Source organism: Oncorhynchus kisutch, linkage group LG18 (genome assembly GCF_002021735.2).
Source record: "Oncorhynchus kisutch isolate 150728-3 linkage group LG18, Okis_V2, whole genome shotgun sequence".
Taxonomy (NCBI): Eukaryota; Metazoa; Chordata; class Actinopteri; order Salmoniformes; family Salmonidae; genus Oncorhynchus; species Oncorhynchus kisutch.
Window position 1 is genome coordinate 64,747,200 of NC_034191.2, and position 26,597 is coordinate 64,773,796.

A 26,597-nucleotide genomic window follows, 5' to 3' on the forward strand; every position below is an offset into this window, starting at 1 on the left:
AGGAGAAATATCAACACACACAGCTTTCTGTCTGACTGAGGAGAAATATCAACACACACAGCTTTCTGTCTGACTGAGGAGAAATATCAACACACACAGCTTTCTGTCTGACTGAGGAGAAATATCAACACACACAGCTTTCTGCCTGACTGAGGAGAAATATCAACACACACAGCTTTCTGTCTGACTGGGGAGAAATATCAACACACACAGCTTTCTGTCTGACTGAGGAGAAATATCAACACACACAGCTTTCTGTCTGACTGAGGAGAAATATCAACACACACAGCTTTCTGTCTGACTGAGGAGAAATATCAACACACACAGCTTTCTGCCTGACTGAGGAGAAATATCAACACACACAGCTTTCTGTCTGACCGAGGAGAAATATCAACACACACAGCTTTCTGTCTGACTGAGGAGAAATATCAACACACACAGCTTTCTGTCTGACTGAGGGGAAATATCAACACACACAGCTTTCTGTCTGACTGAGGGGAAATATGAGTTTGGGATAAGAAGCTTGAGGCGGTGAAATGCATTATGGGCCTGAAAGCAGTAAATGTTCACACACTGACACACCTGGGGAGAATACACACACACACACACACACACACACACACACACACACACACACACACACACACACACACACACACACACACACACACACACACACACACACACACACACACACACACACACGCCACCTGGTCTAGAGAACATTGAGCTGTTTGCTCAGCCCTGAATTTCTCTTTACCACTCTTTCTCTCTCTGTGTGTGTGTGTGTGTGTGTGTGTGTGTGTGTGTGTGTGTGTGTGTGTGTGTGTAATCCCTGTTCCAACCGCACAGACCAGGCTTTGACAAACAGCTTTCTAATCTGACTGTGATAATAATCTTCCGTTAGAAATGAATCAACATTTATTCAGTGGCTCAACCCTCACATCATTCTGAGAGAGAAAAGCTGAAAAGCCTGCTTACTGACCCAGTGACTTTGATGCTGATATCATCATTCTATTCTTAATCATATTCTTATTCTCATTATTTTACAAACACACTGATTCACACTTCACATCGGACACACAGTTCATATAGTTCATGTATTCTAGACTAACTGACAGACAACCGACCTACCAACTTATTCAAATGACAGAAACACACACACACTTCAGGCCTCTCTTTTTGGTTTTCCTCTAAACTTAGAATGTAATGTGAATTCTGGGGTTGCTTTATGTGTGTGTGTGTGTCTGTGTCTAGTGTGGAGAGAGGCAGCATCTATCAACATGGTGATGTGACCCCAAGCTAACACCCTACTGTCTGTTTACACAGGTGGACCATTAGGGTGTGTGTGTGTGTGTGTGAACTCGCATGCGTTCGTGTTGACCACTAAGCTGTGGTTAATTTCAGAGGTTATTCATTAACCATGCAATATTGCTACCGTAGACTAACTCAGACATGATCAATATGGGTGTGACAGTATGATTCTCCCTGGTTTTCTGACATATTGATCAGTTCAATTACACCATGTGTAATGTAGCTGGTTTGTAACCACACTCGCAAGATAAGTGACCTTGGCTGAAACATGAAGACTCTCACTGTCCCCCCAAGATATCACCCTGGTTTTAGCCACGCAGGCTTTCACAGTACTGCAACACGCTAGACACCCAGGTTTTAATCCCGATCGGTCTCACAAAGACCTCCCACTCTGCAGAATAGTGTGAATGTGTTTCTGTGTGTTTTTCTTTCTCCTGAATTAAAATATCATTCAATGAGTTTCAGTCCCATAACAACATTTTTACTCTCAAAATGTACATATTTAAAAATGAATAATTATTCATCTTCCCAACATGTGTTTTTGTATAACTCTTTGAGGGTTGGTGATAGCATTCATCTCCACCATTCTATTTCCATAACTTCTGTAGCTGTCTACATGTTGTAATGGAGATAAATGGTGTGTTGGTCTTAATACAGTCCGTTTGTCTGGGACAACACAGGGTTAAAACCCGAGTATTTATGGTCTGTAATGTAAATACATGACCTTGAACACGTGTTCATCTTGTTTAGGGAGGAACACTGTGTGTGGCCTCTAATGCGGTGCTACTCCAGGAGTATTATGCGGAAGATGATGCCATTGAAAAGCAGTGTGCAAGTAATGGTTGTGTGTTTGTGGGAGAGATCAAGAACGGGTTTACACAATCGCCCCTGGATAAAAATGATTTAGACTGGGTTGTATTATTACTGTATACATCTCTTACAATGCTGCTTGTTGATTTATCTGTCCACCCACTGTAAATCATGGCGGCCTCAGCAATGTATAAGGGTGTGTGTGTGTGTGGGGGGGGGGGGGGGGGGGGGGGGGGTGTCAGTCATACTCTGGCCTCCACCTAACAGATAGCATCAGCAAACGCACACGCGCACGCACACGCACGCACGCACACACACACATACACACACATACACACATACACATGTATCAGCACTCAGTCAGCCCAGTAGATCTGACTTGGAATCGTGCAGTCAGTCAATACCATGTCTATGTGCAGATTGTCATGTTGGTGACATTATGAATTCAGGCCTTGAGATAATTGACTGCAGGTTTTCCCAAGTCTTTGGAATGTTTATGACAAATGATGTGCAGACTGTCAGAAAAGGGGAAAACATCAATCCAGAAAAATGCTAGAATGGGTAAATATTACTAAAGTTAAAGGCTTCCTGACAGTTTCTGATAGAATAGGTAAACCTTCCTTTAGGGAAATGATATTTAGTCTGTCAGATACTGTAGACTAGGCTGTCAAAAGGGTAGGAAAACTTAACTAAAAAAATTACATTTGGACAGTTTTATTATATAGAGTTGAGGAAATATGCTCACTAAAGGGGAGACAAGCTAAAAGCCATGAGGATATTATTTCTATAGAAAAGGGGAGGAAAGAATTGCTAAATACAGTGGTCTTGACTGGCAGTATTTGACAGGTGATTTACATTAGAAAGTCAAGAGTGCTGTACATTCCACCATCAAGCTTTCCTTCAAAAGAGACATATTTCTCTACACGATGCCAAGACCATGGAGTCGGAATAGCCATGCATGTACCTTTACACACTTCCATTTGGAGCTGGAGTGAATGTGCTTTTATGGGATCCACGTTTCAACGGGCCCCATGAGGAGTAGTGTGTCCCACACGAAGGTCATGTGTACACACACACACGCACGCTCATGCTGTGTGAGGGCATGCAGATCTGATTCATGTGTTAGGGGTCAGAGGTTACAGTTCAGGGGCCATCAGGGTGAATGTGACAGCAGCTGCCTCAGCTCTGCATGAATCTGACACTAGAACCATATCTCTCTCTTTATCTCACTTTCTCCGCTCTCCTTTCTCTAGCACTTTCTCTCTTCGCTCTCTGCTTTTTCTTTGGTCTTATCTCTCCTCCTTTCTTTTATTCTCCCCTGCTCTCTTTCTGTCTCTTCCTCACTCTCTTGTGGTTTATTAAGAGTTCCAATTATTACCAGCTGAAATTCACAGCTCCGTCTTTCTCTCTGCCTCAATAAGACTTTTTTGCAAAGCAAACTAAAGGAACTTCTGTTGCTTCTCTCTCTACAGGCGTGTCTCTAATGCGATTAGCTCACGGCCCAACAGGAAGTAACCGACGCCCCACCTTCCCATGGCTCCGCCCCCCGTGGGTCGCCTCTCCCTTACCCGGCATGCGGTGCTGTTGCTGCACTGCATGCTGGTCCTGTGGGCTGGGGGCGTGGTTGGCAGGAGAGGGCCGGTGCTGCTGCCTGAGTCGCCCTGTCACCGGGCAGAACACCCCCTCATCTCACACACAGGTAGGTCACACACACACTCACACACTCACAGTCATGCACACACTCATTCCCTTTCTGTTGTGAAAGTTCATATTTTGTTATTCAGTGTTTCCTGTAATCTAATAAAAAAAATATATATTTCCTGCATTAAAGAACATATTTTATGGAGCAGTTCAGCCATAAATAATACTATAAACCTTCACCAGACGAAAACATGGATAGAAATTAATTCAGTTCTCTCCACTAATAACATACCAGCCAAATGCCACTGCGCCCATTCCATCCTAGCAGAGACTGTCAGCTAATCATATAGCTCTCTGTCTAGGGTGTAATTGAGCGAAAGGGCAAGGTCACCACACACACACACACACACACACTCACTCACACACACACTCACACATTCACACACTCACACATTCACACACTCACACATTCACACACTCACACATTCACACACACACACACACACACACACACACACACACACACACACACACACACACACACACACACACACACACACACACACACACACACACACACATACACACACATACACACACATACACACACATACACATACACATACACATACACATACACACAGACACCATAGTCATCTGTTAGCTCATGGTTAGTTGGGTTGCCTTCAGCACTCAGTCTATTGAGTGTGAGGACGATGACTAACGGTCTGGCTAATGCTATCTGCTGTCCTCTGTGAGTCTCCGTGGTAGTTGGGGTGACCAAACTACACACTAGCATTGTCACCTGAGGTCAACAGTTTGTGTTCCCTAATGTTCCAGTCCAAACACACAGTGCCTGCTGAGGGGGTAGAGGAGAAGAGGGGAGGGGGTAGAGGAGAAGAGGGGAGGGGGTACATGAGAAGAGGGGAGGGGGTACATGAGAAGAGGGGAGGGGGTACATGAGAAGAGGGGAGGGGTAGAGGAGAAGAGGGGAGAGGGTAGAGGAGAAGAGGGGAGGGGGTACATGAGAAGAGGGGAGGGGGTAGAGGGGAGGGGGTAGAGGAGAAGAGGGGAGGGGGTACATGAGAAGAGGGGAGGGGGTACATGAGAAGAGGGGAGGGGGTACAGGAGAAGAGGGGATGGGGTACATGAGAATAGGGTAGGGGGTACATGAGAATAGGGGAGGGGGTACATGAGAAGAGGGGAGGGGGTAGAGGAGAAGAGGGGTGACTGTAGAGGGGATGGGGAAGAGGAGAATTGGGAGGAAATGTCTCTAAATGTAGTATAATTAAGCAATAAGGCCAGAGGGGGTGTGGTATATGGCCAATATACCACGGTTGACGGCTATTCTTATCCCCGACGCAACGCTGAGTGCCTGGATACAGCCCTTAGCTATGGTATATTGGCCATATACCACAAACGCCTTATTGCTATTATAAACTGGTTACCAATGTAATTAGAGCAGTAAAAAGTCATGTTTTGTCATACCCAGGGTATACAGTCTGATATACCACGGCTGTCAGCCAATCAGCATTCAGCCTTCCACCCAGTTTATAATATGTAGTATAATAGAACACAGCCACACACACATACTGCTCTCTATATTCTGTATACGTCATGTCCGGCTGAGTTCTAAAGTTAGGAGGGACATCCCAGGTCCTCCAAAGAGTGGGAATATAAATATAACTCCCTGGAGAGTCAGGTGTTTTCTTAGGGTGGACACACACTGACTGGGCTAGCCATGGTGGGCCTCGCTATACTCCCATGTCTTCCATGTATCCAAGGGCCATATTCAATCTAAAAAACGGATTTCTGGGATTGTTTGAAAATAACTTATCCTGGGAATCTGGTTAGTGGGTTTGATGGAATATGGCACTAAAGCTGTTCCAGTGACACACTGTACTCTACTGTTGTGTTTTGTCTGGTCTGGTGCTTGTGGGTTGCTCAGAGCAGGGTGTGCCACTCTAACACACATGAAAGACTCAACCCTAAAGGGTGGTGATTTTCTGACTTGGCTCTTTGCTCAGCGAAAATAACTGCTACTGTACAGCAATACTCCCTTGTGATATTTTCAAAGGCTGAATTATAGAAATGGTCCATTCCTTTGTCATTCTGGGTGCAGTTTTCTTTCCAAGAAAAATATTTTATAGTGAGAAGGATTTGAAGCTGCGCAGCTCAAAACTGACTGACAGAATTTAGATCTTTGAACTAGTCATAGAACTTCTGATTCTGAAAGGAACCTTTCGGGAATTACTTCTTAATGTCAACCATGATGAAATCAGACTTTAAACAAAAATGTATCCTCTATCAGAAAAAACGTTCTAAACCACAGTTCATTCTTTTGGAACACGTGTAGGTTTATGAGTCAATCAGCAGTCCTAACCTCCAGAGATATATTATTGAAGTTATATGTTTAACGACTGTTCCTTGGCGGATGTTGAAGTTATGGAAGATAGTTAAAACGTGTGCAGTAAACAGTGTCATCTCACCACCATTCAAGGTCTCGTCTCGGAGGATCTGAGAAGACGTGTCTGTTTAACAGCGGTGTATAGACTTTCACTTTTATCACTCCTCAAAGAGTAACACATTGTTAGAGAGTTGGTGTGTGTGTGTGTGTGTGTGTGTGTGTGTGTGTGTGTGTGTGTGTGTGTGTGTGTGTGTGTGTGTGTTGTGTGCTCGCAATCGCCACATCAACGATTGGAGACCAAGACGATTTAATTGGTCCATGGGGAATATTTTTTACAGCCCACTAAGTCCATTGCGAGACCAACTTGCTACATTCTTAAGCATCAGTGCATTCTATTTACGGCCAAACTTCCCACAATGCTGCATTTGAATACTGACACAGGAAATGAAATGTAGTCCACACTGCCTCTACCTTCATGTATTTTCTTTAAGTCTTAAGTTACAGCTGTGTTTCTTTTTCCCATGTGGCACACAGAGGTCATTAGGTCATCCTTGTTAAATGTTCCTTTCTTTCTTCTCTTAAACGGTTTCGCTCTGAAGTGCAGGATGCATTGAAATGTTTTATTGTGGTTTGTCTGTCAGGATTCACCCTCTGCAGTGCATCTTTAAGGTTTTCTTCTCAATTCACAAAATAGTTGTAATTTCACATTTTCCCTTTACCACATGGGACAGCAAACATGCCACAGTCTCCCCAGTTGGACACATCTTGTCAGGCTGAATTCAAATTGAATATAAACGTAGGTACTCCATTTATACCCTCAACGACCCCCGATTTACTCCTAGAAACCTGCAGTATTCTAGTCCCAGTTGTTTCCAAATGTGCCTATTGTTTCAGGTCAGGTTGTTCTTTATACAGTTTGAGCACTCTGAGACTGAACACTGCCCTAGTTTCTGAAGCTAAGGTGTAAATATTTATATAGTCTGTCACGTTGTCATTGTGTGTCAGCCGCTCTGTTTCAAAACCCAGAATAACAAACCTGGAAAGAGTGATGGAGAAGGAAAAAGGCTACGTTTGGAAAGGGGGATAGAAAGGAGGAAGGGAAGGGGGAGGGGAGTGTGCCGGTTTCGGCTTGGCTCTTTGCCATGGCAGCCCTGGCCGCGTTCTCAGAGTTCTTTTCCCAAACCGTGCACACGTGCACACACACACACACACACACGCACACACGTGCACACTGTACGGTTCTGTCTCATCAGCAGCCAAGCCCCCGATGCACCCGGCTGTGGTACAAGCACAGTAATGATTCGATTACATTATCGCACACGCATTAAAAGCATGAAGTAAAAGACTAGAGAAATGCCTGGAGAGAGAGAGCGAGTCGGGGGACCATATTTTAACACTAGAACCGCTAAAGCAATCATTTTGACTGCTCATGATTCCTTTTTTTTACTCTGCCATTTTTAAAGTTTTGCCCCCCTCCGTTTTGGACTTCTCCTAAATAAGTCTCTATAACACACTGTCTGTGTTAGAATCTTAATATCACAAACAGAACTGGAGTTATAACCAGTTTTAGCAGGGCGTGCCATTTTTTAAAATGGTTTTCCCCCATTGCCTCTCCTTCTCCCAACAGTTGAAAGTGCAGTGCCCAGTTGAGAATCACCACGATAATTGCCTCGAAACTATACCGAAACTAATTTCACACCTATAAAATCAGATTAAATCAATTAAGTAAGAATGACTGGGGAGAAAGGGGGAGAATGGTTGAGTTGATGAGGGAGGGGAAGAGAACGATGCATAATTGTGTAATCACCAATTGTGATTGAAGAACAGGGGGGGCCATTCTATTGTATTGATCCTTTCTAATGATAATCTTAAAATGGTATGTACCCTATTTCAGTCCACTGAATAAAATATCGGTCTACTCTAGGCCTACTTGGAATAGGCTACACAGTGAGAGCGTGTGTAATTCACATGCTGAGCGGCTTTCAATATCGGGCAGCAGGTGAGGGAGTGACAGAGAATGTGGTGACGAGGCTTGTTAAACCTTACACTGGCAAGGGGGGAAATGTCACCATGTACAATTCCTTCACTTCACTGTAATTGGCCGGCACCATGAACAAAGGTAGACGGCACTCACCGGCACAGCCGTCGTACTCCACAACGGTGCTGAAGATTGACAAGGCCACAGGGATGCAATAAAGAGAGAACCGGAAACTATAATGCACTACAACCAAACAAAGGTATGTCAGTGTGACAAGCAAGTGAAAGTGACAAAAATCCTGTCAATTGCTAGGACAAGGAATAACAGTTCATTGAACTCCAACCGATGCCATGGTGTGAAGATGCACACAAGCACGTAGCTGACAATAATGTTCTGGTTTTGACTGCTGTCATGTCGACACATTTATTATAATGCAGCTGTTACTTTTGTGCTGATTTTCACTATTTATCAAGGCCACTTGGCACTTATAATGATGTTTTGGCTAATGATGTTTTCATCGTTTGACCATGCGTCTTGCTGACCACCCGTCTTGCTGACCACCCGTCTTGCTGACCACCCGTCTTGCTGACCACGCATCTTGCTGACTGTATGTCTTGCTGACCACCCGTCTTGCTGACCACGCGTCTTGCTGACCACCCGTCTTGCTGACCACCCGTCTTGCTGACCACCCGTCTTGCTGACTGTATGTCTTGCTGACCACCCGTCTTGCTGACCACCCGTCTTGCTGATCACGCGTCTTGGTGGTTGGGGTCTTTATTTCATTGTGTCATTATGAAAAGAAGCTGTTAATGTGTTCCAACACACATGCCTTCTGTTCCATAGTTGTAACAAACCCAACCCACAAATAAAATGTATGAAACACTTGAATGTGTTTTTTGTGTTTTATATTTTTACTTATAGCCTAACAATAACAAGCTCATGAAAATGCTATTTAAAAAAAAATCATTGTTACCCAAGGTCTTCATAAACACAACCAAATGATTGCTTTTTGCGATCGCATATATGAAATGTATTAATTACAGTGTTAGAATGTTGCAGTCAGAATGCTCATTAACTTGAAGGGGGAGGGGTCCCTTGAGGCCCAGACGTTCTACTGTTTAAAGGGGCTATTTAAAAAAAAGCAGATCTTGTTTAGTGAAGTTCTTTAAATCCCATTGGTTCCTTTTGTAGAGGTCAAGGTCAGAGTTAATTTGAGGTTCAACTGTAATATAATGCTCCTAAGGGAGCTATTGCTACTCCCCTAGAGCCTTACAAAACATACCAATGTTATACTGAAGCCCTGAGGTAATCCACCAAATCACTCAATGTTCCATATAACTTTCTAGTATTCTACCAAGATCACTCAACGCTCTACCAAACCGTAATGTCCTGCTGCCATTCTCCAACATTAGTCTGGTCTGTTTCTCATTAGAGCCCAGGGCCCAGGGTAACACATCTGCTCTGGTTATGAATGCTTATCAATGCTTATGAATGTTTATGAGCCCTTCACCTTGTCATAAAACACATAAATCCTCCGTGTGGTGGGTGTTGTATTCACTTAAAAACCCTTCTCTGCCTCCCCCTCTGAGAGGGACCTGAGTGGGGCTATACCCCAGTGGGATCTTAGCATGATTTATGGGGGAAACACAGGGTAACTGAAGCCTTGGTTTCCCTCTGATGGTGTCGCTGCCACATTTGTATGCTCTGAATGCTTCCCCCCGGTATGAAAAACTAGCCTGTCACCGGCACCAGAGAGGCGCATCCCAAACTCCCGTCCCCCTGTAGAATTAGAGGGGAACAAGCCATTAACCACAGCCAAATCTTAGGGCGGAATTTGTCGTGATCTCTCCACAATATTTATTTCACCCAGGCTAATGAAAATGTATTAGCTTTGCGTCTGCGAGTTGAAAGTTCCCTCCTCCCAGTTTAACTGGTGCTCATTCTCATTAATATTTTAGACCCTGGAGAGTGGAAGGAAGAGGAAAGGAATGTCTTTGTTAGCAGTGATGCCATCATGTTAGGCGGAATGAATGTGCTATGATAGTGTTCTGTGCTCCTGCAGTTTGACAAGGAGGTAGAGTCAGTGCTGTATTTTTTAGTATGTAGCTCCTAGCAGTGACTCACAGGAAGTCAGGCCGGCAGGCAGAGATTCCCTGTTGTATTGGGCTGAATGCTTTGGCTTGACAGAAGTAAACAGTGGATTGTTGGTTTGATGCAGTGAAGGGAGACTGTGGTTTCATTTCAAGATGTCTTCTGACAGGTGTTTCACATTTTTGACGCAAAGTTTTTCGAGGTGAGTTTTTTTTACCTCAACCCGAGCTGTATTCGATCAGTGCCAGGCCCACCCCATATCAGATATTGTACAGGACAGGTATAGACAGATCACAACATAATATTCACCACAGTAATTGCCCTAAATGGCTTCATTCTCTACCATGCAAAGTGTTTTGAAATCCCTGAGCCACAGTGGCACCAGATATTTAGAAATACTGTATTTAGATGAACATAAGACATACTGCTAGCAGTTTCAAACGGGGATTATTAGAATAGAATACTGTCTAGTATCAGTGTGTAGTGATATGTTATTGTGACTACAGAGCAGGTTATGTGCCGAGTGAGAGGAAACGCCCGGAGAAGAACCTGCCCTAACCACAGTGTAAGAACTGACGCTGGAGTAGAGAAGCAGGTAGGGAGAAAATAACATTTAATTTAGCACAGACATGGAACAGGACAGGAACTGCGTCAGAACCGGGTAACAAAATGACAAACAACAATTAATGCTGAAGCGGGGAACAGAGCTGGGGAACAGACAGATATAGGGAAGGAAATTACACAGGTGATTGAGTCCAGGTGAGTGCAATGAATTGCTGATGCGCGTGATGAGGGAAGCAGGTGTGTGTAATGATGGTGGCAGGAGTGTGTAGTGCTGGGCAGCCTGGCACCCTCGAGCGCCAGGGAGGGAGAGCGGGAGCAGGCGTGACACACAGACCTAGAATCAGATTATCTTCTCTCCAATGCTTACCTTAGCTATTAGGGGATTTGACAATATCTGACCCAAGATCAGGGATTATGGTACATTTACTCCTAGTCCATAGCCTTAACTATTGACTCACTACCTATCAGATTACAGGACAGTAGGGGCCCGACACTAATCGCCCAGCAACCCGACAGGAATATTTGATTCTATTGGTCAAGGGCTAATGGGTTGGGCGCCATGGAGACAGGCGTGTTGAGGGTGATCTGTCTCTGTGTGTCTGGGGTTTGACGTGTGTGTGTGTGTGTGTGTGTGTGTGTGTGTGTGTGTGTGTGTGTGTGTGTGTGTGTGTGTGTGTGTGTGTGTGTGTGTGTGTGTGTGTGTGTGTGTGTGTGTGTGTGTGTGTGTGTGTGTGTGATGTACCAATAGGGAATCTCTATCTCTGGGTTCAGGGCCAAGGTCAAGGCACTGACAACCATGAGATGCATCCGTCTCAGATTCACTTTAGAAGGACCTTGGATTCAGACAGGCATGCACATACACACACACACAAACAACCCTCCTCCTCTCACACACTATGTACTGTATGCATTAGTTCCTGCTAGCTGCAGTAATGGTTTAGTAAATGGAGTGGAAGGCATTTGGTTGAAAGCCCAGGTGGGACACTGTACTTCTGTGCCCTTGAGATAGACTACAGCTATCTGGAGACGCACAGGATATAGAGTACATTAGGTCTCCTTGGAAGGCTTTTTTAAAACTTAATATTCATTCTACCAGGAACTCCCCTCTGGTTTGAACCTCTTTTGCGAGGGAGTGTGTAACATCACCAGGCAAGAAGCATTCGTTTTCATAAAATCACAATACAGAACGATACACACAAAGACAATATAATATAGGCCTACATCACTTTATTACATACTGTGGCTATTGGCTAATCTCTTTATCCACCCCTTTTTTCTCTGATCTCTTTTCCTCCTGTTTCATTGATTACTGTGTATCTTTCTCTACACTGATTGGCAGATATGGAGCCGTGGATCCACAGGTTCCGGGCTGAGGGCACGGTGGATTACTCCCAGCTAACCTTTGACCCCAGCCAGAACGAACTGATAGTCGGAGCCAGGTAATATGTTGTTTTTTCTCTCTCTCTCTCTCTCTCTCTCTCTCTCTCTCTCTCTCTCTCTCTCCCTCTCTCTGCTTCTCTCTCTCTCTCTCTCTCTCTCTCTCTCTCTCTCTCTCTCTCTGCTTCTCTCTCGCTCTTTCTGCTTCTATTCCACAACAAAGCCTCCTTCACTCACGCCGCCAAACTTACCCTAGTAAAACTGACTATCCTACTGATCCTCGACTTCGGCGATGTCATCTACAAAATAGCTTCCAATACTCTACTCAGCAAACTGGATGCAGTTTATCACAGTGCCATCCGTTTTGTTACTAAAGCTCCTTATACCACCCACCACTGCGACCTGCATGCTCTAGTCGGCTGGTCCTCGCTACATATTCTTCGCCAGACCCACTGGCTCCAGGTCATCTACAAGTCCATGCTAGGTAAAGCTCCGCCTTATCTCAGTTCACTGCTCACGATGGCAACACCCACCCGTAGCACGCGCTCAAGCAGGTGTATCTCACTGATCATCCCTAAAGCCAACACCTCATTTGGCCGCCTTTCCTTCCAGTTTTCTGCTGCCTGTGACTGGAACAAATTGCAAAAATCGCTGAAGTTGGAGACTTTTATCTCCCTCACCAACTTTAAACATCTGCTATCTGAGCAGCTAACCGATCGCTGCAGCTGTACATAGTCTATCGGTAAATAGCCCACCCAATTTACCTACCTCATCCCCATACTGTTTTTATTTATTTACTTTTCTGCTCTTTTGCGCACCAGTATATCTTCCTGCACATGACCATCTGATCATTTATCACTCCAGTGTTAATCTGCTAAATTGTAATTATTCACCTACCTCCTCATGCCTTTTGCACACAATGTATATAGACTCTTTAAAAAATAAATTATACTGTGTTATTGACTAGTTTATTGTTGTTGTAAATGAGAACTTGTTTTCAACTAGCCTACCTGGTTAAATAAAGGTGAAATAAAAAATAAATAAAAATACAATTATCTTTCCCCCTCTCTCTATGCTTCTCCCTCTCTTTCTCTCTGGCTATCCACTCACTTGCCACAGAGTGTTCTCAAGTTAAGCTCATTGTCTGTCAAGCACATCATATTTAATCCAGAGTGTCTGTGTTTGTCTGAAGTGTTCTCTGGCCAGCTGAGATTGGGCTTAGCTTAACTCTAACTAGAGTGTCCGTGTGTGTTTGTGTGTGAGTGCATTCGTGTGTGTGCCTTACTATGCATGTATTTCACTTCTGCTTATGGCCTAGGTTGTCAATTCAAGCCGTTCTCTCCAGTTTAGCAGATGGCTGAGGAGACAGAGAGCTGGAGGAGCAGGACCAACTCAGAGAAGCAGAGCTAGGGGAATAAACTAATGTACTGCATATGGGATACAGGGAAACGGAGAAGTTGGAAAGACCTGCAGGGCCTGACAGATAAGGAGAAGATAGAGGGAGGGAGAGAGAAGAGCTCTTACCCTTTCCTTTCAAACACTAACCTGACTCAGGGGCTTTAGGGTGGTCCTGTCTCTATCTGCAGTTGTCTGGCCTAGTCTGTCTTCTCGCTCTCTCTGGAGTCGGCTCAGTAAAAGGGATCTAGGAGAAGTGTCCAGGGCTTGGGGTTGACTTAGGACCAGGCCTCACTGAGTCCTTTCACGCAGGCCATCAGGCCACAGACATACCCTCTCTGGCTAACTACATTAGAGTTTTAGACATTGATGTGAGCCATATTGGCACCAGAAGTTCGAAGGCAATTATACGACTGCTCTAATGTTAAACATCTTGAATTAATCCAACTGTATCCAAAATACAGGTCTAATTGGACTCATGGAAACTTTATGTTAGACAGATTCAACACACAGTGTATTCCGAGCCCATTCACACAGACAGAGAAGCCTAGTACCAAATCAACCCCTAGCTCCTTAAATGCTCAGTGACAGGGATCTAGAATTAAGTGTTTAAGGAGCTAGGGGTTGTCTGTGGCCTGATGGCCAGAGTGAAAGGACTCAGTGATAATGGAGGAGAGGCAGATCGATGTAAATGTCAATATACTGTAAAGAGGTTCTTAGACCACAGCCTGCCCTGTGAGTTAGCCACGCTTCAGAAGATGGATCCGTTTGCGTCCGTCTGTGCGTGCATGCGTCTTCGTGCATGCACCTATGCATATGTGTGTAAGCTATCGAGTCATCTTATGGGAAGAGGTTTCAGCTGATGAGTAATATTACAGACTAGATGCATTACTCTGACAAGAGCTAGGAGGGTTGTTAAAACTTCATGCACCAAGTTGAACTGAAATAGAAAGATTGATTCTCTGACATTCAAGGCCAAATTTATTTGAAATAAAACATTTTTTAAAAGGAAACGATAATCTGCTGAAAATGTAATAAAGCTGTTATAACTCAAAAATAAGTACAGAGAACCCGGGAATTATTGTGGGAATAACTTCCGAGGCGAAGCCAAGGGCTGGCAAAACCGCTCTTAGGAGGGTGTTATTCACAATAATTCCTGGTTTTGAGGGCCTTATTGCTTTTATAAAATGGTTGCCAGCATTTCAAAAAAGATGAATGACATGTTTTCATTAAAAACGTTATTTGAATTAGTACATTCGTTTTATGTCATCCTTCCACCATACAATATAGTCTAGTCGTTAGTTCTGAGATTCTGAAGTTGCTAGCCAAATGGGGTGATTGTCCATTCCAATTTCATAGACGTTCTAAGTAAAACATTTTGCTATGGAGGCTAGCTACTTCTACTTTGCTAGCTAGCCAGCTAAAGCGAACACACAATCTCATCAAGCAGCTGAAATGACAGCAAGCTATATGCATTTTTGTTTTACCTTCGTTTTCATTGCCATTTCTTTGGATATATCCATTATACTTATTCTGATAAAATGAATTCGCCTGGCTCAGAGAAGCTGTCAGTTTCGTAACGTGCATATGCATGGCACGGTGGAGATCGCCCCAAAAAAACTGCAACGTTGTTCCACAGGAAAGGTTTAGACAAACTCCAACTGTTGCAAACCAAATGCTAGGCAAGTAGCAAATATTGGGGAAATATTGTATAGACGCTTTTTTCCAGGGGAGATTACATTTATAAATTGCCTAGCTGGGCTGTGGGACAGTGGCTGCGCATTGATAAATCTAATGGAACAGTTAAATTACCCAGGGATTGTAGTGAATAACTCCCTGCTGTCAACCAATCAGTATCCAGGATCCAGACAATCGTTTTGAAATGATGATTCTGTGATGCAATAATGCTGACTTTACAAAACCATAGTGAGACATTGATAGTCAATATAGAGACTACTCACTGTCATGTTTCCAAATAAACCGTTTTTTTTAGTTGGCTTACAATGGAAACTTCACAATTCAAAAGAGCTTGAGACAAGGATAGGCTAAAGGTGTTCATTAAAGTGAAGTTTCACTGTTGGCCTTAAGGTTTCTTTCACTGTGGTTTGCACACACACACACACCACCTCATGGGCCTATGCTCTTTTCAGATTAGAGTATATTTTTCTTTAGACCGAGAGAGAAAGATGTACCTGTGAAAGTCTTTATAATCAGACAGCGCCAGAGAGATGCACCTGTGAAAGTCTTTATAATCAGACCAAGATATGTACCCGTGAAAGTCTTTATAATCAGACAGAGAGATGTACCAGTTAAAGTCCTTCTAATCAGACGTAGACAGAGATATGTACCTGTGAAAGTCTTTATAATCAGACAGAGAGATGTACCAGTTAAAGTCTTTATAATCAGACAGAGACAGAGATGTACCTGTGAAAGTCTTTATAATCAGACAGAGACAGAGATGTACCTGTGAAAGTCTTTATAATCAGACCGAGACAGAGAGATGTACCTGTGAAACACAGTTTCCATTAGCCGGTAATAGCCGGCTTTTGGGCGATAAATGTTTTTGAAAAGGTGATAAATAAAATTGACGCTGGGCAATGGTCGTAGAGAGAAGACGAAAAAATTCCATCCTGAAATAATGCTTTTTAAAATATTAATTTATGGATATACCAGTTTGAATGGTCATCCCTATCAGTTTCTAGGTTCATTTGCCTAATTTAGTGGAAGTAAATTGGTGCATGTGTACAGTATATTTGTTATGTATCTTATTTATCACACACGTACACATTACAGATAGCCTTTCAGCGGAAAACATGTCTGACAGCGTGAGAGCTGCTACTACAGCATCTCAAATAGCAAATGCGTAGTCAACGGAAGGCAGGCATCATCAGCGCGTCACACACCACTTTGCAATGAGCTGGAGGCAGTATGCCTTTTAAAAACATATACTTAAATGTCTGAAACCTGAGCGTTTTACTTCATATTATGAGGCATGTCTTACCTTGCTTTAAAGTAGCCTAGACAAATCAGACCATATCCGTGGAGGAAATGATTTCATATTAACTTTCTTTCTTTGGCCAATAGCCAAAGGCACAATCGTAATAACAGCAATCCGTGCTAGTTGTTGCATATTAGATCTACCCTCTAACGGATATTTTAGTCTCTGTCACATGAAACCGCTCGTATGTACGGTGTGCTTTTGACAACAGTGTTTTCCCGCTAATTTGCGTTATGGAAAGAATATTCAAATGTAGCCTGCTGCACATTGCGACTCTTATAATGTGAAATAATAGTAGTTTATCAACATTTTAAGCTAAACGTTATGATCTGTTGCATCAGACTCATTGCTTTTGAATGTTTTATATATTTAGTCTAGGCCTATTGGGATCTATCGTCCCACAACTGTCCCATAGTCTGTTTGGAATAGGCTATTTCTTTCTCGTCAAGCTGACTAATAGAATATGTATTCTTTCCACAAAATGTATGAACTCATGTATTAACAGAGACAAATACTCATCAGCAGAGCGGAGAAAAATACTCCTCAAAACTCCCATTCAGTTGGATGAAGTTACCCGTAAAAAATATCTGATGGTTAAGGTTTGGATTTGTCAAGGGTAGGCTGATCTGTGTCTACGGGAAAGTTCTTCCCAGACAAGCGCATATCACTGGGAGAGATGACATAAAGTATGTAATCTTGCAAACTATATTCAGTTCAGTTTTGACTGGGTTTCTATTCAACAAAGATATACCTAGTTTTGGAATGCTATAGCAGCAAAGTAGTCTAATCAAGTGTTCCTATATGTCATTACATCTGAACAGGCGTTTGAAGTGGCCCGGAAACAAGTGTGCTACATCAAAGGTGTGTTATTAAGGGAGAGAAAATGACCAAAATAGGGATAAAATAACCCAGAGATATCGTTGGACACCTATTACCAGAAATGCTCTCCTGTCCACTTTTATTTTCTCCGGTGTTGTTCTTTTAGAGAAGATTCTACCTTCATCTCTCCTCCCTCTCTTTTTTCTTTCAGAAACCACCTCTTCAGACTCAATCTGGAGGACCTCTCGTTGATCCAGGTGAGTCTTTACCAGCGTTACCATTATCCCCCCTCTATTTTACTATCTATCGCTCTGTCACTCCCTCTTTCTCCCTCTCAATCCCCTTCCTATATATATCCCTCTCACTCAATCTTCCATTCACTTCTCTCTTTTCTCACGTTCTCTCTCTCTCTCTCTCTCTCTTTGTTCCTCTTCCTTCTTTTCTGCCCCCTCCCTCCCTCTCCCACCACCTCCGTACTCTCTGCTGGACCACAGTGTCATCTATAAGAAGTCCTGTCTGTCTTGTCTTTGTGTGTAACACAGTTATGCAGTAATTATCGTAACACTTACTGGAACAGCCCAGCTGTCAGGCCCTTAAGAAATGGTCACAAACAAGACACAAAGCTTGTCATAGCATGCCATGGGAGCTACAGTAATGAAAACCCAGGGAACATTTCAAATAGTTAAAAAGTTTCTCGCTGTTATAGGCTATGCATCTTGACAACATCATTAAGTTAAGTGCTGATAAATGAAGCCAGGATCATTCTTATTTTGTCAGGAGGTCCTATGGGCTTGGATTGTACCATGGTCTATGTGCAGAGGCCATCTCTAGGCTAAGCTGGATCAGGGATTCAGGAAAGTCCACCAGCCACTGTAGTCAGTCTTAATGCCCCATCTGTCTAACTGTAGTCTTCTCTTCAGTCAGTGTTAATGCCCCATCTGTCTAACTGTAGTCTTCTCTTCAGTCAGTCTTAATGCCTCATCTGTCTAACTGTAGTCTTCTCTTCAGTCAGTGTTAATGCCCCATCTGTCTAACTGTAGTCTTCTCTTCAGTCAGTCTTAATGCCCCATCTGTCTAACTGTAGTCTTCTCTTCAGTCAGTCTTAATGCCCCATCTGTCTAACTGTAGTCTTCTCTTCAGTCAGTCTTAATGCCCCACCTGTCTAACTGTAGTCTTCTCTTCAGTCAGTCTTAATGCACCATCTGTCTAACTGTAGTCTTCTCTTCAGTCAGTCTTAATGCCCCATCTGTCTAACTGTAGTCTTCTCTTCAGTCAGTCTTAATGCCCCACCTGTCTAACTGTAGTCTTCTCTTCAGTCAGTCTTAATGCCCCACCTGTCTAACTGTAGTCTTCTCTTTAGTCAGTCTTAATGCACCATCTGTCTAACTGTAGTCTTCTCTTCAGTCAGTCTTAATGCCCCATCTGTCTAACTGTAGTCTTCTATTCAGTCAGTGTTAATGCCCCATCTGTCTAACTGTAGTCTTCTCTTCAGTCAGTCTTAATGCCCTATCTGTCTAACTGTAGTCTTCTCTTCAGTCAGTGTTAATGCCCCATCTGTCTAACTGTAGTCTTCTCTTCAGTCAGTGTTAATGCCGTCTAACTGTAGTCTTCTCTTCAGTCAGTCTTAATGCCCCATCTGTCTAACTGTAGTCTTCTCTTCAGTCAGTCTTAATGCCCCATCTGTCTAACTGTAGTCTTCTCTTCAGTCAGTCTTAATGCCCCATCTGTCTAACTGTAGTCTTCTCTTCAGTCAGTGATAATGCCACACCTGTCTAATTGTAGTCTTCTCTTCAGTCAGTCTTAATGCCCCATCTGTCTAACTGTAGTCTTCTCTTCAGTCAGTCTTAATGCCCCATCTGTCTAACTGTAGTCTTCTCTTCAGTCAGTGTTAATGCCGTCTAACTGTAGTCTTCTCTTCAGTCAGTCTTAATGTCCCATCTGTCTAACTGTAGTCTTCTCTTCAGTCAGTGTTAATGCCCCATCTGTCTGACTGAAGAGAAGACTACAGTTAGACAGATGGGGCATTAACACTGACTGAAGAGAAGACTACAGTTAGTCTTAATGCCCCATCTGTCTAACTGTAGTCTTCTCTTCAGTCAGTCTTAATGCCCCATCTGTCTAACTGTAGTCTTCTCTTCAGTCAGTCTTAATGCCCCACCTGTCTAACTGTAGTCTTCTCTTCAGTCAGTCTTAATGCCACACCTGTCTAACTGTAGTCTTCTCTTCAGTCAGTGTTAATGCCCCATCTGTCTAACTGTAGTCTTCTCTTCAGTCAGTGTTAATGCCCCATCTGTCTAACTGTAGTCTTCTCTTCAGTCAGTCTTAATGCCCCATCTGTCTAACTGTAGTCTTCTCTTTAGTCAGTCTTAATGCACCATCTGTCTAACTGTAGTCTTCTCTTCAGTCAGTCTTAATGCCCCATCTGTCTAACTGTAGTCTTCTATTCAGTCAGTGTTAATGCCCCATCTGTCTAACTGTAGTCTTCTCTTCAGTCAGTCTTAATGCCCCATCTGTCTAACTGTAGTCTTCTCTTCAGTCAGTGTTAATGCCCCACCTGTCTAACTGTAGTCTTCTCTTCAGTCAGTCTTAATGCCCCACCTGTCTAACTGTAGTCTTCTCTTCTGTCAGTCTTAATGCACCATCTGTCTAACTGTAGTCTTCTCTTCAGTCAGTCTTAATGCCCCATCTGTCTAACTGTAGTCTTCTCTTCAGTCAGTCTTAATGCCCCATCTGTCTAACTGTAGTCTTATCTTCAGTCAGTCTTAATGCCCCATCTGTCTAACTGTAGTCTTCTCTTCAGTCAGTCTTAATGCCCCATCTGTCTAACTGTAGTCTTCTCTTCAGTCAGTGTTAATGCCATCTAACTGTAGTCTTCTCTTCAGTCAGTCTTAATGTCCCATCTGTCTAACTGTAGTCTTCTCTTCAGTCAGTCTTAATGCCCCACCTGTCTAACTGTAGTCTTCTCTTCAGTCAGTGTTAATGCCCCATCTGTCTAACTGTAGTCTTCTCTTCAGTCAGTCTTAATGCCCCACCTGTCTAACTGTAGTCTTCTCTTCAGTCAGTCTTAATGTCCCATCTGTCTAACTGTAGTCTTCTCTTCAGTCAGTCTTAATGCCCCACCTGTCTAACTGTAGTCTTCTCTGCAGTCAGTGTTAATTCCCTATACGTGTATGTCTAACACAGCTCCTAAAACCACGTGTGAAATTCCTGTGGTTCCTGTGGTCCAGACCCATTCTGTTCTGCTGCATGACGATAGTATTTTTGCAGTTTGCTAAGTTATTTGCACCTTCTGTTCTGCCTGCCAGAGGAAGAAGCACAGATGCTCATTCTCTATCTCTTCTTAGTTAAGACTAGCAGCACAAAACCAAATCAATTGAATCAAGCAAATTGATTATTTGATTTTTTAAAATGTGTTATTAAAATTATGCTATAAAATAATATCTCTTATCTTTTTTGTCAACCTTTGATGTTGAAAGCAATAGCATGTGTTTGAGCAGTGCAAAGTGATATTTGTAAACATACTGTACAGTATAATTGTAGCTCTTTCCCTCCCTTCATCCCTTCATCCCACAATGGCATAGTAACCATTACCCCAGCATGCTCCCTCCTTTCTCCTTGATTTCCATGGCTGAAGGCTGTATGTGTGTACTTACCCCCTGTGGGGCTAAGAATCGTGTAGCCCAGTGAGTAACCAGTCAAACATTGACACGTTAGAGGTTTATCTGGATCTCTTCCTGGGGGGAAACAGCAGGCTCCTTTGATGCTCTGGACAGAGGCTAGACACTGGCAGTTTACTGATGCTCTGGACAGAGGATAGACACTGGCTGTTTACACCCTCAAAGACCAGGGGAGAATAGAGAGAATGGGGGAGGGGGGTTGGGGAGAGAGAGAGAGAACAAAAGACATGAAGAAGACGAGGAGAGGGAAGAATAGAGGAAAAAGAGATCGGAGATCATAATAGACAGAGATGAGAGAAAGAAAGTGAGGTAGAGTGAGACAGAGAGATAAGAAAAGAGAGCCCCCATAGAGAAAGGCAGAGATCCATGGGGAGTCACTCTTTTGTTGGTGCTCACTGGGACAGGGCTGGTTATTAAAGATGCTTCATCCCATCCCTTCTTCTCTCATCCTCCCCCCACCCTTCATCCATCCCTCTTAGCCTTTATCTCATCCCTCACTCAGTGTAGATTCCTCTAGCCCTTATCAACCCTCCTTCGCCCCAGGCAGGCCCCATCTCCAAAGAGAGAAAGCCTTGGTAATCTGGACCACGGGCCAACTGCCAATTTAAACTGACCCTGAGTCTAGAGGCTGCTTTGCATCTGACTGAAACAGGGTTTTAGGCTAGAGAGTTAAGGAGCTACCTATCTAAAAAAAACAGGGCTCAGCTGAAGTGGTCGGAGTGCTATTGTGAGATTTGGTTCTACTTTGGTTGCTACCATCTTCTATTTTTCTCTTCTTCTCTTCTCTCCTTTCTTCTTGTAATTTTCCTCTCCCCCTGTCCTCTTCTCTCTCTTTCTCTCTTCTAACTCTCCCCCTCTTCACGTCTCTTCTCCTCTTTCCCGCTCTCCTCTCTTTTCTTCTCCTCTCCTCATTTACCTTCTTCTATAATGCCACAGGGCGAGACCCAGATGCAGACACAGGAGGCAGATGGTTCGAGTCTCTGATATTTATTAAACAACAAGGGGTAGGCAAGAGGCAGGTTGTGGACAGGCAAAAGTTCAGTAACCAGGTCAAAGTTCCAAACGGTACAAGGAGGCAGGCAGGCTCAAGGTCAGGGCAGGCTGATTGGTCAGGCAGGCGGGCACAGAGTCAGGGCAGGCAAAAGGTCAAAACCAGGAGGACTAGAAAAACAGAGGCAAGGAAAAAGCAGGAGCACGGACAAACACGCTGGTTGACAAGACAAGACGAACTGGCAACAGACAAACAGAGAACACAGGAACAAATACCCTGGGAATAATGGGGAAAACGGGTGGTGGTGTTGCCATCTGACGGGGGAAGCCCAGTGACGAAATCCAGGGAAATATGAGACCAGGGGCGATGAGGAACAGGGAAAGGATAGCCCCCACTCCCACATCGGAAGCGTCAACCTCAACCACAAACTGACGGGTCGGGTCCAGATGGATGAGGACTGTAGTGAATCGCTGTTTCAGATCCACAAAAGCCCTGTCCACTGCTGGGGACCATGTGAACGGTACCTTGGGAGAGATGAGTGCAGAGAGGGGAGCTGCTAGGGTGCTGTAGCCTCGAATGAAACAGCGGTAGAAATTAGCAAACCACAGAAACCGTTGTAGCTGCACCCTGGACGTGGGTTGGGGCCAATCCACCACCGCTCTCAACTTTTCTGGATCCATTTGGACATTCCCTTCAGCGATGACGTATCCCAGAAAGGAACTCACACTTCTCTACTTTTACGAACAACTGATTCTCCAGGAGGCGCTGAAGGACTTGTCGAACATGGAGAACGTGTTCTTGGGCAGAACAAGAGAGAACCAGGATGTCATCGAGGTAGACAAATACAAAACGATTCAACATGTCCCGGAGCACATCGTTGACCAGGGCTTGGAAGACAGCGGGAGCGTACGGCATGATAAGGTACTCATAGTGTCCACTGGCAGTGTTGAAGGCCGTCTTCCACTCATCTCCTTTGCGTATTCGAACAAGGTGGTAGGCATTCCGAAGGTCCAGTTTGGAAAATATGTTAGCCTCCTGGAGAGGTGCGAAAACCGAGGATAGGAGTGGTAGAGGGTAACGATTCTTGAAGATGATGTCACTGAGGCCCCGGAATTCAATACATGGACGCAGGGTCTTGTCCTTCTTCCCCACAAAGAAGAACCCTGCGCCGGCAGGAGAGGCAGAAGGGTGAATACTCCCAGTAGCCAGAGAGTCCTCAATGTGCTCCCCCATGGCCTTGGTCTCAGGGCCAGACATGGAATATAGCCAGCCTCGAGGCGGTGTGGTGCCTGGGAGGAGGTCAATAGCACAATCGTAAGAACGGTGTGGAGGAAGGGATGTAGCATAAGCCTTGCTGAAAACCTACAGGAGGTCATGGTACTCTGCGGGAACAGCAGAGAGATCCGAGGCTTGGACTTAACCCTGGAGGTGGACGTTCCAGGGTAGGCTGCGTCGCCTTCAAGCAATGTGAATGACAGAGCGGGCTCCAACCCAGGAATGAACCAATGGTCCAGTCAATATTGAGATTGTGCTTCTGGAGCCAAGGAAATCTCAAAACAACAGGGATGTGGGGAGACTCACTGAGGAGACGCTGTATTGACTCATTGTGATTTCCAGATACCCGCAGATTAATGGGAACTGTGCTGTGTGTGACTCTTCCAATGGAGCGGCCGTCCAGTGCCATGTCATTCTTGGGAACGGAGATGTGTTAAGTGGAGATACCTATTTCGGATACCAGGATAGCGTCCATAAAACTCTCATCTGCCCCAGGGTCAATCAGCACCCGGAGAGATTTAGACTGGTCTCCCCACAGCAGGATCACAAAAAAGGGAGTTTGGGTATTGGGAATTAGTGAATTCCCAGTCTGGCTCACCAGTGTACTCGTACCTACTAATGAGTCAGGTCTCTTTACTGGGCAGGTGGCTATTTAATTCCTCGCAGCACCACAATACAGACAACTATTGAAGCTTAGCCTACGTGAACATTCCCTAGGCGATAATCTAGCTCTGCCCAGTTGCATAGGTTCCAGTGTATCTGACAGACCCATCGCCCATGATTCGAGGGAGCTCGGGTGGCTTCGGATCTTCTCAGAAATGTAGCCTTCGGGGACGTCCGGGTTCCTTCGGAGGTGAGCAAGCAGCAGCAGATGAATGAGTGTTGCCGAGACCCGAGCTCCTCTCATTCCTGAGTTCTGGTAGACGCCCATCAATCCTAATGGTAAGGGCGATGAGGGAATCGAGGTCCAAAGGTAACTCCCGGGCTGCTAGCTCGTCTTTTATCTCCTCTGATAGTCCGTGAAGGTATTGAACAGGACCTCCGGATTCCAGGCACTCTCGGTGGCCAATGTGCGAAAATCTATTGCGTAGTCTGCCACACTATGGAAGTTCTGATTTAATTTCAGTAGTTTTCGGGCCGCCTCCCATGCACCGGAGAATCGAACACCTTCCTCACCTCTGCCATAAAATCCTACAGATGATAGCAAACACCGGATTGTTGCTCCCAAACAGCTGTAGCCCAGGAGAGTGCCCTTCCAGACATTAGCATAATAAGATACGCTATCTTCGACCGATCCGAAAGGAACGAAGATGGCTGTAGCTCAAAAATAAGGGAACACTGGGAAAGAAACGCCCGGCAGGTTCCAGGATCCCCAGTATATCGCTCCGGAGGAGGTATGCGGGGTTCTCGGGGGAAATGGGGTAGGCTGAACAAACCCACCACTGGTAGGTGGGTTACTGAGTGACTGGGAGGTCTCAGATGTGGAATGCTGCCTGTGAGATAATTCACAGACCTGCTCCATTAACGCCTTGAACCCCTGGTTGTGGCGTTCTTCCAGAGATTGGAACCATTCCATAAGGTTCTGAAGTAGCTCCTCCCTGCAGGGTTCAAGTCTGCTGGGTCAGTCATGGCCAGTTCGTACTATAACAACACAGGGCGAGACCCAGATTAAGACACAGGAGGCAGATGGTTAGAGTCTCTGATATTTATTAAACAACAAGGGGCAGGCAAGAGGCAGGTCGAGGACAGGCAAAAGTTCAGTAACCATGTCAAAGTTCCAAACGGTACAAGGAGGCAGGCAGGCTCAAGGTAAGGGCAGGCTGATTGGTCAGGCTGGTGGGCTCAGAGTTAGGGCAGGCAAAAGGTCAAAACCAGGAGGACTAGAAAAACAGAGGCAAGGATAAGGCAGGAGCACAGAAAAACATGCTGGTTGACAAGACAAGACGAACTGGCAACAGACAAACAGAGAACACAGGAATAAATACCGTGGGAAAATGGGGAAAACGGGTGACACCTGGAGGTGGGTGGAGACAATCACAAAGACAGGTGAAACAGATCAGGGCGTGACATCTTCTGCTTTGTCCATCAGCTCCACTACCCTTTACCCCCTCCTCTAGTTTTAATTTCCCCTCTCCTCTCTTTAAAAGATACAATTATTTTCATTGCAGTGAGATTTGCATCCTTGGCGTCCTTGTCATGGCTTATATTCTTTCTGTGTTAGGTTTCATTATGAAGGAAGTCTCCCCTGCTGGTGCCTCTCAGCTCATATTAAGAGCATTAAAGATGGATCAAGTTGATTTGTGATGGGAATATTGTTTATGAACCGCAATACGGGAACTACAGATGAAAATGTACTATCTAGCTAAATCTGGTGCAATGGCATGTTGTACATGGTCCCTAACAAATAAACGAGTAAATAATGCATTCCTAGAAAGAATGCACTACCAGAATATTGACAGGTTTAGTTGATTTTACTTGTCTACATTGTTGTTGAAAAAATCAAGTAGTCTGCTGTGGGAAATGACCTACAAAACTACACTCTCGTGTCTTGTGTGTCTTGATGAAGCTCAGTGCTGAGAGCTATGCCGTACATGATTTCTTTTTTTTTACAAGAAGAGACGAGGTAGAATTACCATTTGATGTTTAATCAATGCTCAGACGTAATCCTTTATGAACCAAGGAAATATATTTATGAGCATGTCAAAACAGCCAAGGTCATCCTTCAATGTATGAAGGAAAAATAAACCAGCACTCTAGAATTTTTTTCGGGCATTATTGATTGAAATCTCTCTAATTTTCCCTCAAACTAACCCTCATCACTTAAAATGAAACCTGGAGCCTCTTGGCAGTGTTGTGTTGTTTGGAGTTTCAGAGAGCGGTGGCAGTTGATTTGCTGCTAGCCAGCTAACTGCCTTCTGTCTGTCCTGTGGTACTGCAGATATAGAGTTCACCAGGAGATCGATACTGGCTGAGGCCTGCTATCATAATCTCACTGGCCTCTGTTACCTCAGCAAAACGCTCTTCTTCCCTCCCTCCTTCTCTCCCCCTCTCTCTTCCTACTCCCTGACTGTAATGAACAATAAAGTCAAGGTTTTAGAAAAGCACAAGGGAGAGAAGTGAAGTCCTCTGCTCTGAGAAGAAGGGATAACATTGGAGATGAAGAGAGAGAAAGCGAGAAAGCGAGAGTGAGAGAGAGAGAGCAAGAGCAAGAACTATTTTGCAATTTCTGTGTGTCTTTGATTGCATTCCCCATGGATTAT

General features: G+C 44.3%; 1 protein-coding gene across 3 annotated transcripts in view; it reads left to right on the forward strand.

Moving 5' to 3' along the window:
* The window catches only part of sema5a (sema domain, seven thrombospondin repeats (type 1 and type 1-like), transmembrane domain (TM) and short cytoplasmic domain, (semaphorin) 5A), a 198,121-nt gene that overhangs the window by 46,861 nt on the left and 124,663 nt on the right, over positions 1-26,597 (forward strand). For all 3 annotated transcript variants that reach the window (XM_031796477.1, XM_031796475.1, XM_031796476.1), the window contains 3 exons: positions 3,597-3,823; positions 12,145-12,244; positions 17,606-17,651. In XM_031796477.1, coding sequence (XP_031652337.1) covers positions 3,658-3,823; positions 12,145-12,244; positions 17,606-17,651 — 312 coding nt within the window. In that variant the 5' untranslated portion in view covers positions 3,597-3,657. The remainder of the gene's footprint in view (positions 1-3,596; positions 3,824-12,144; positions 12,245-17,605; positions 17,652-26,597) is intronic.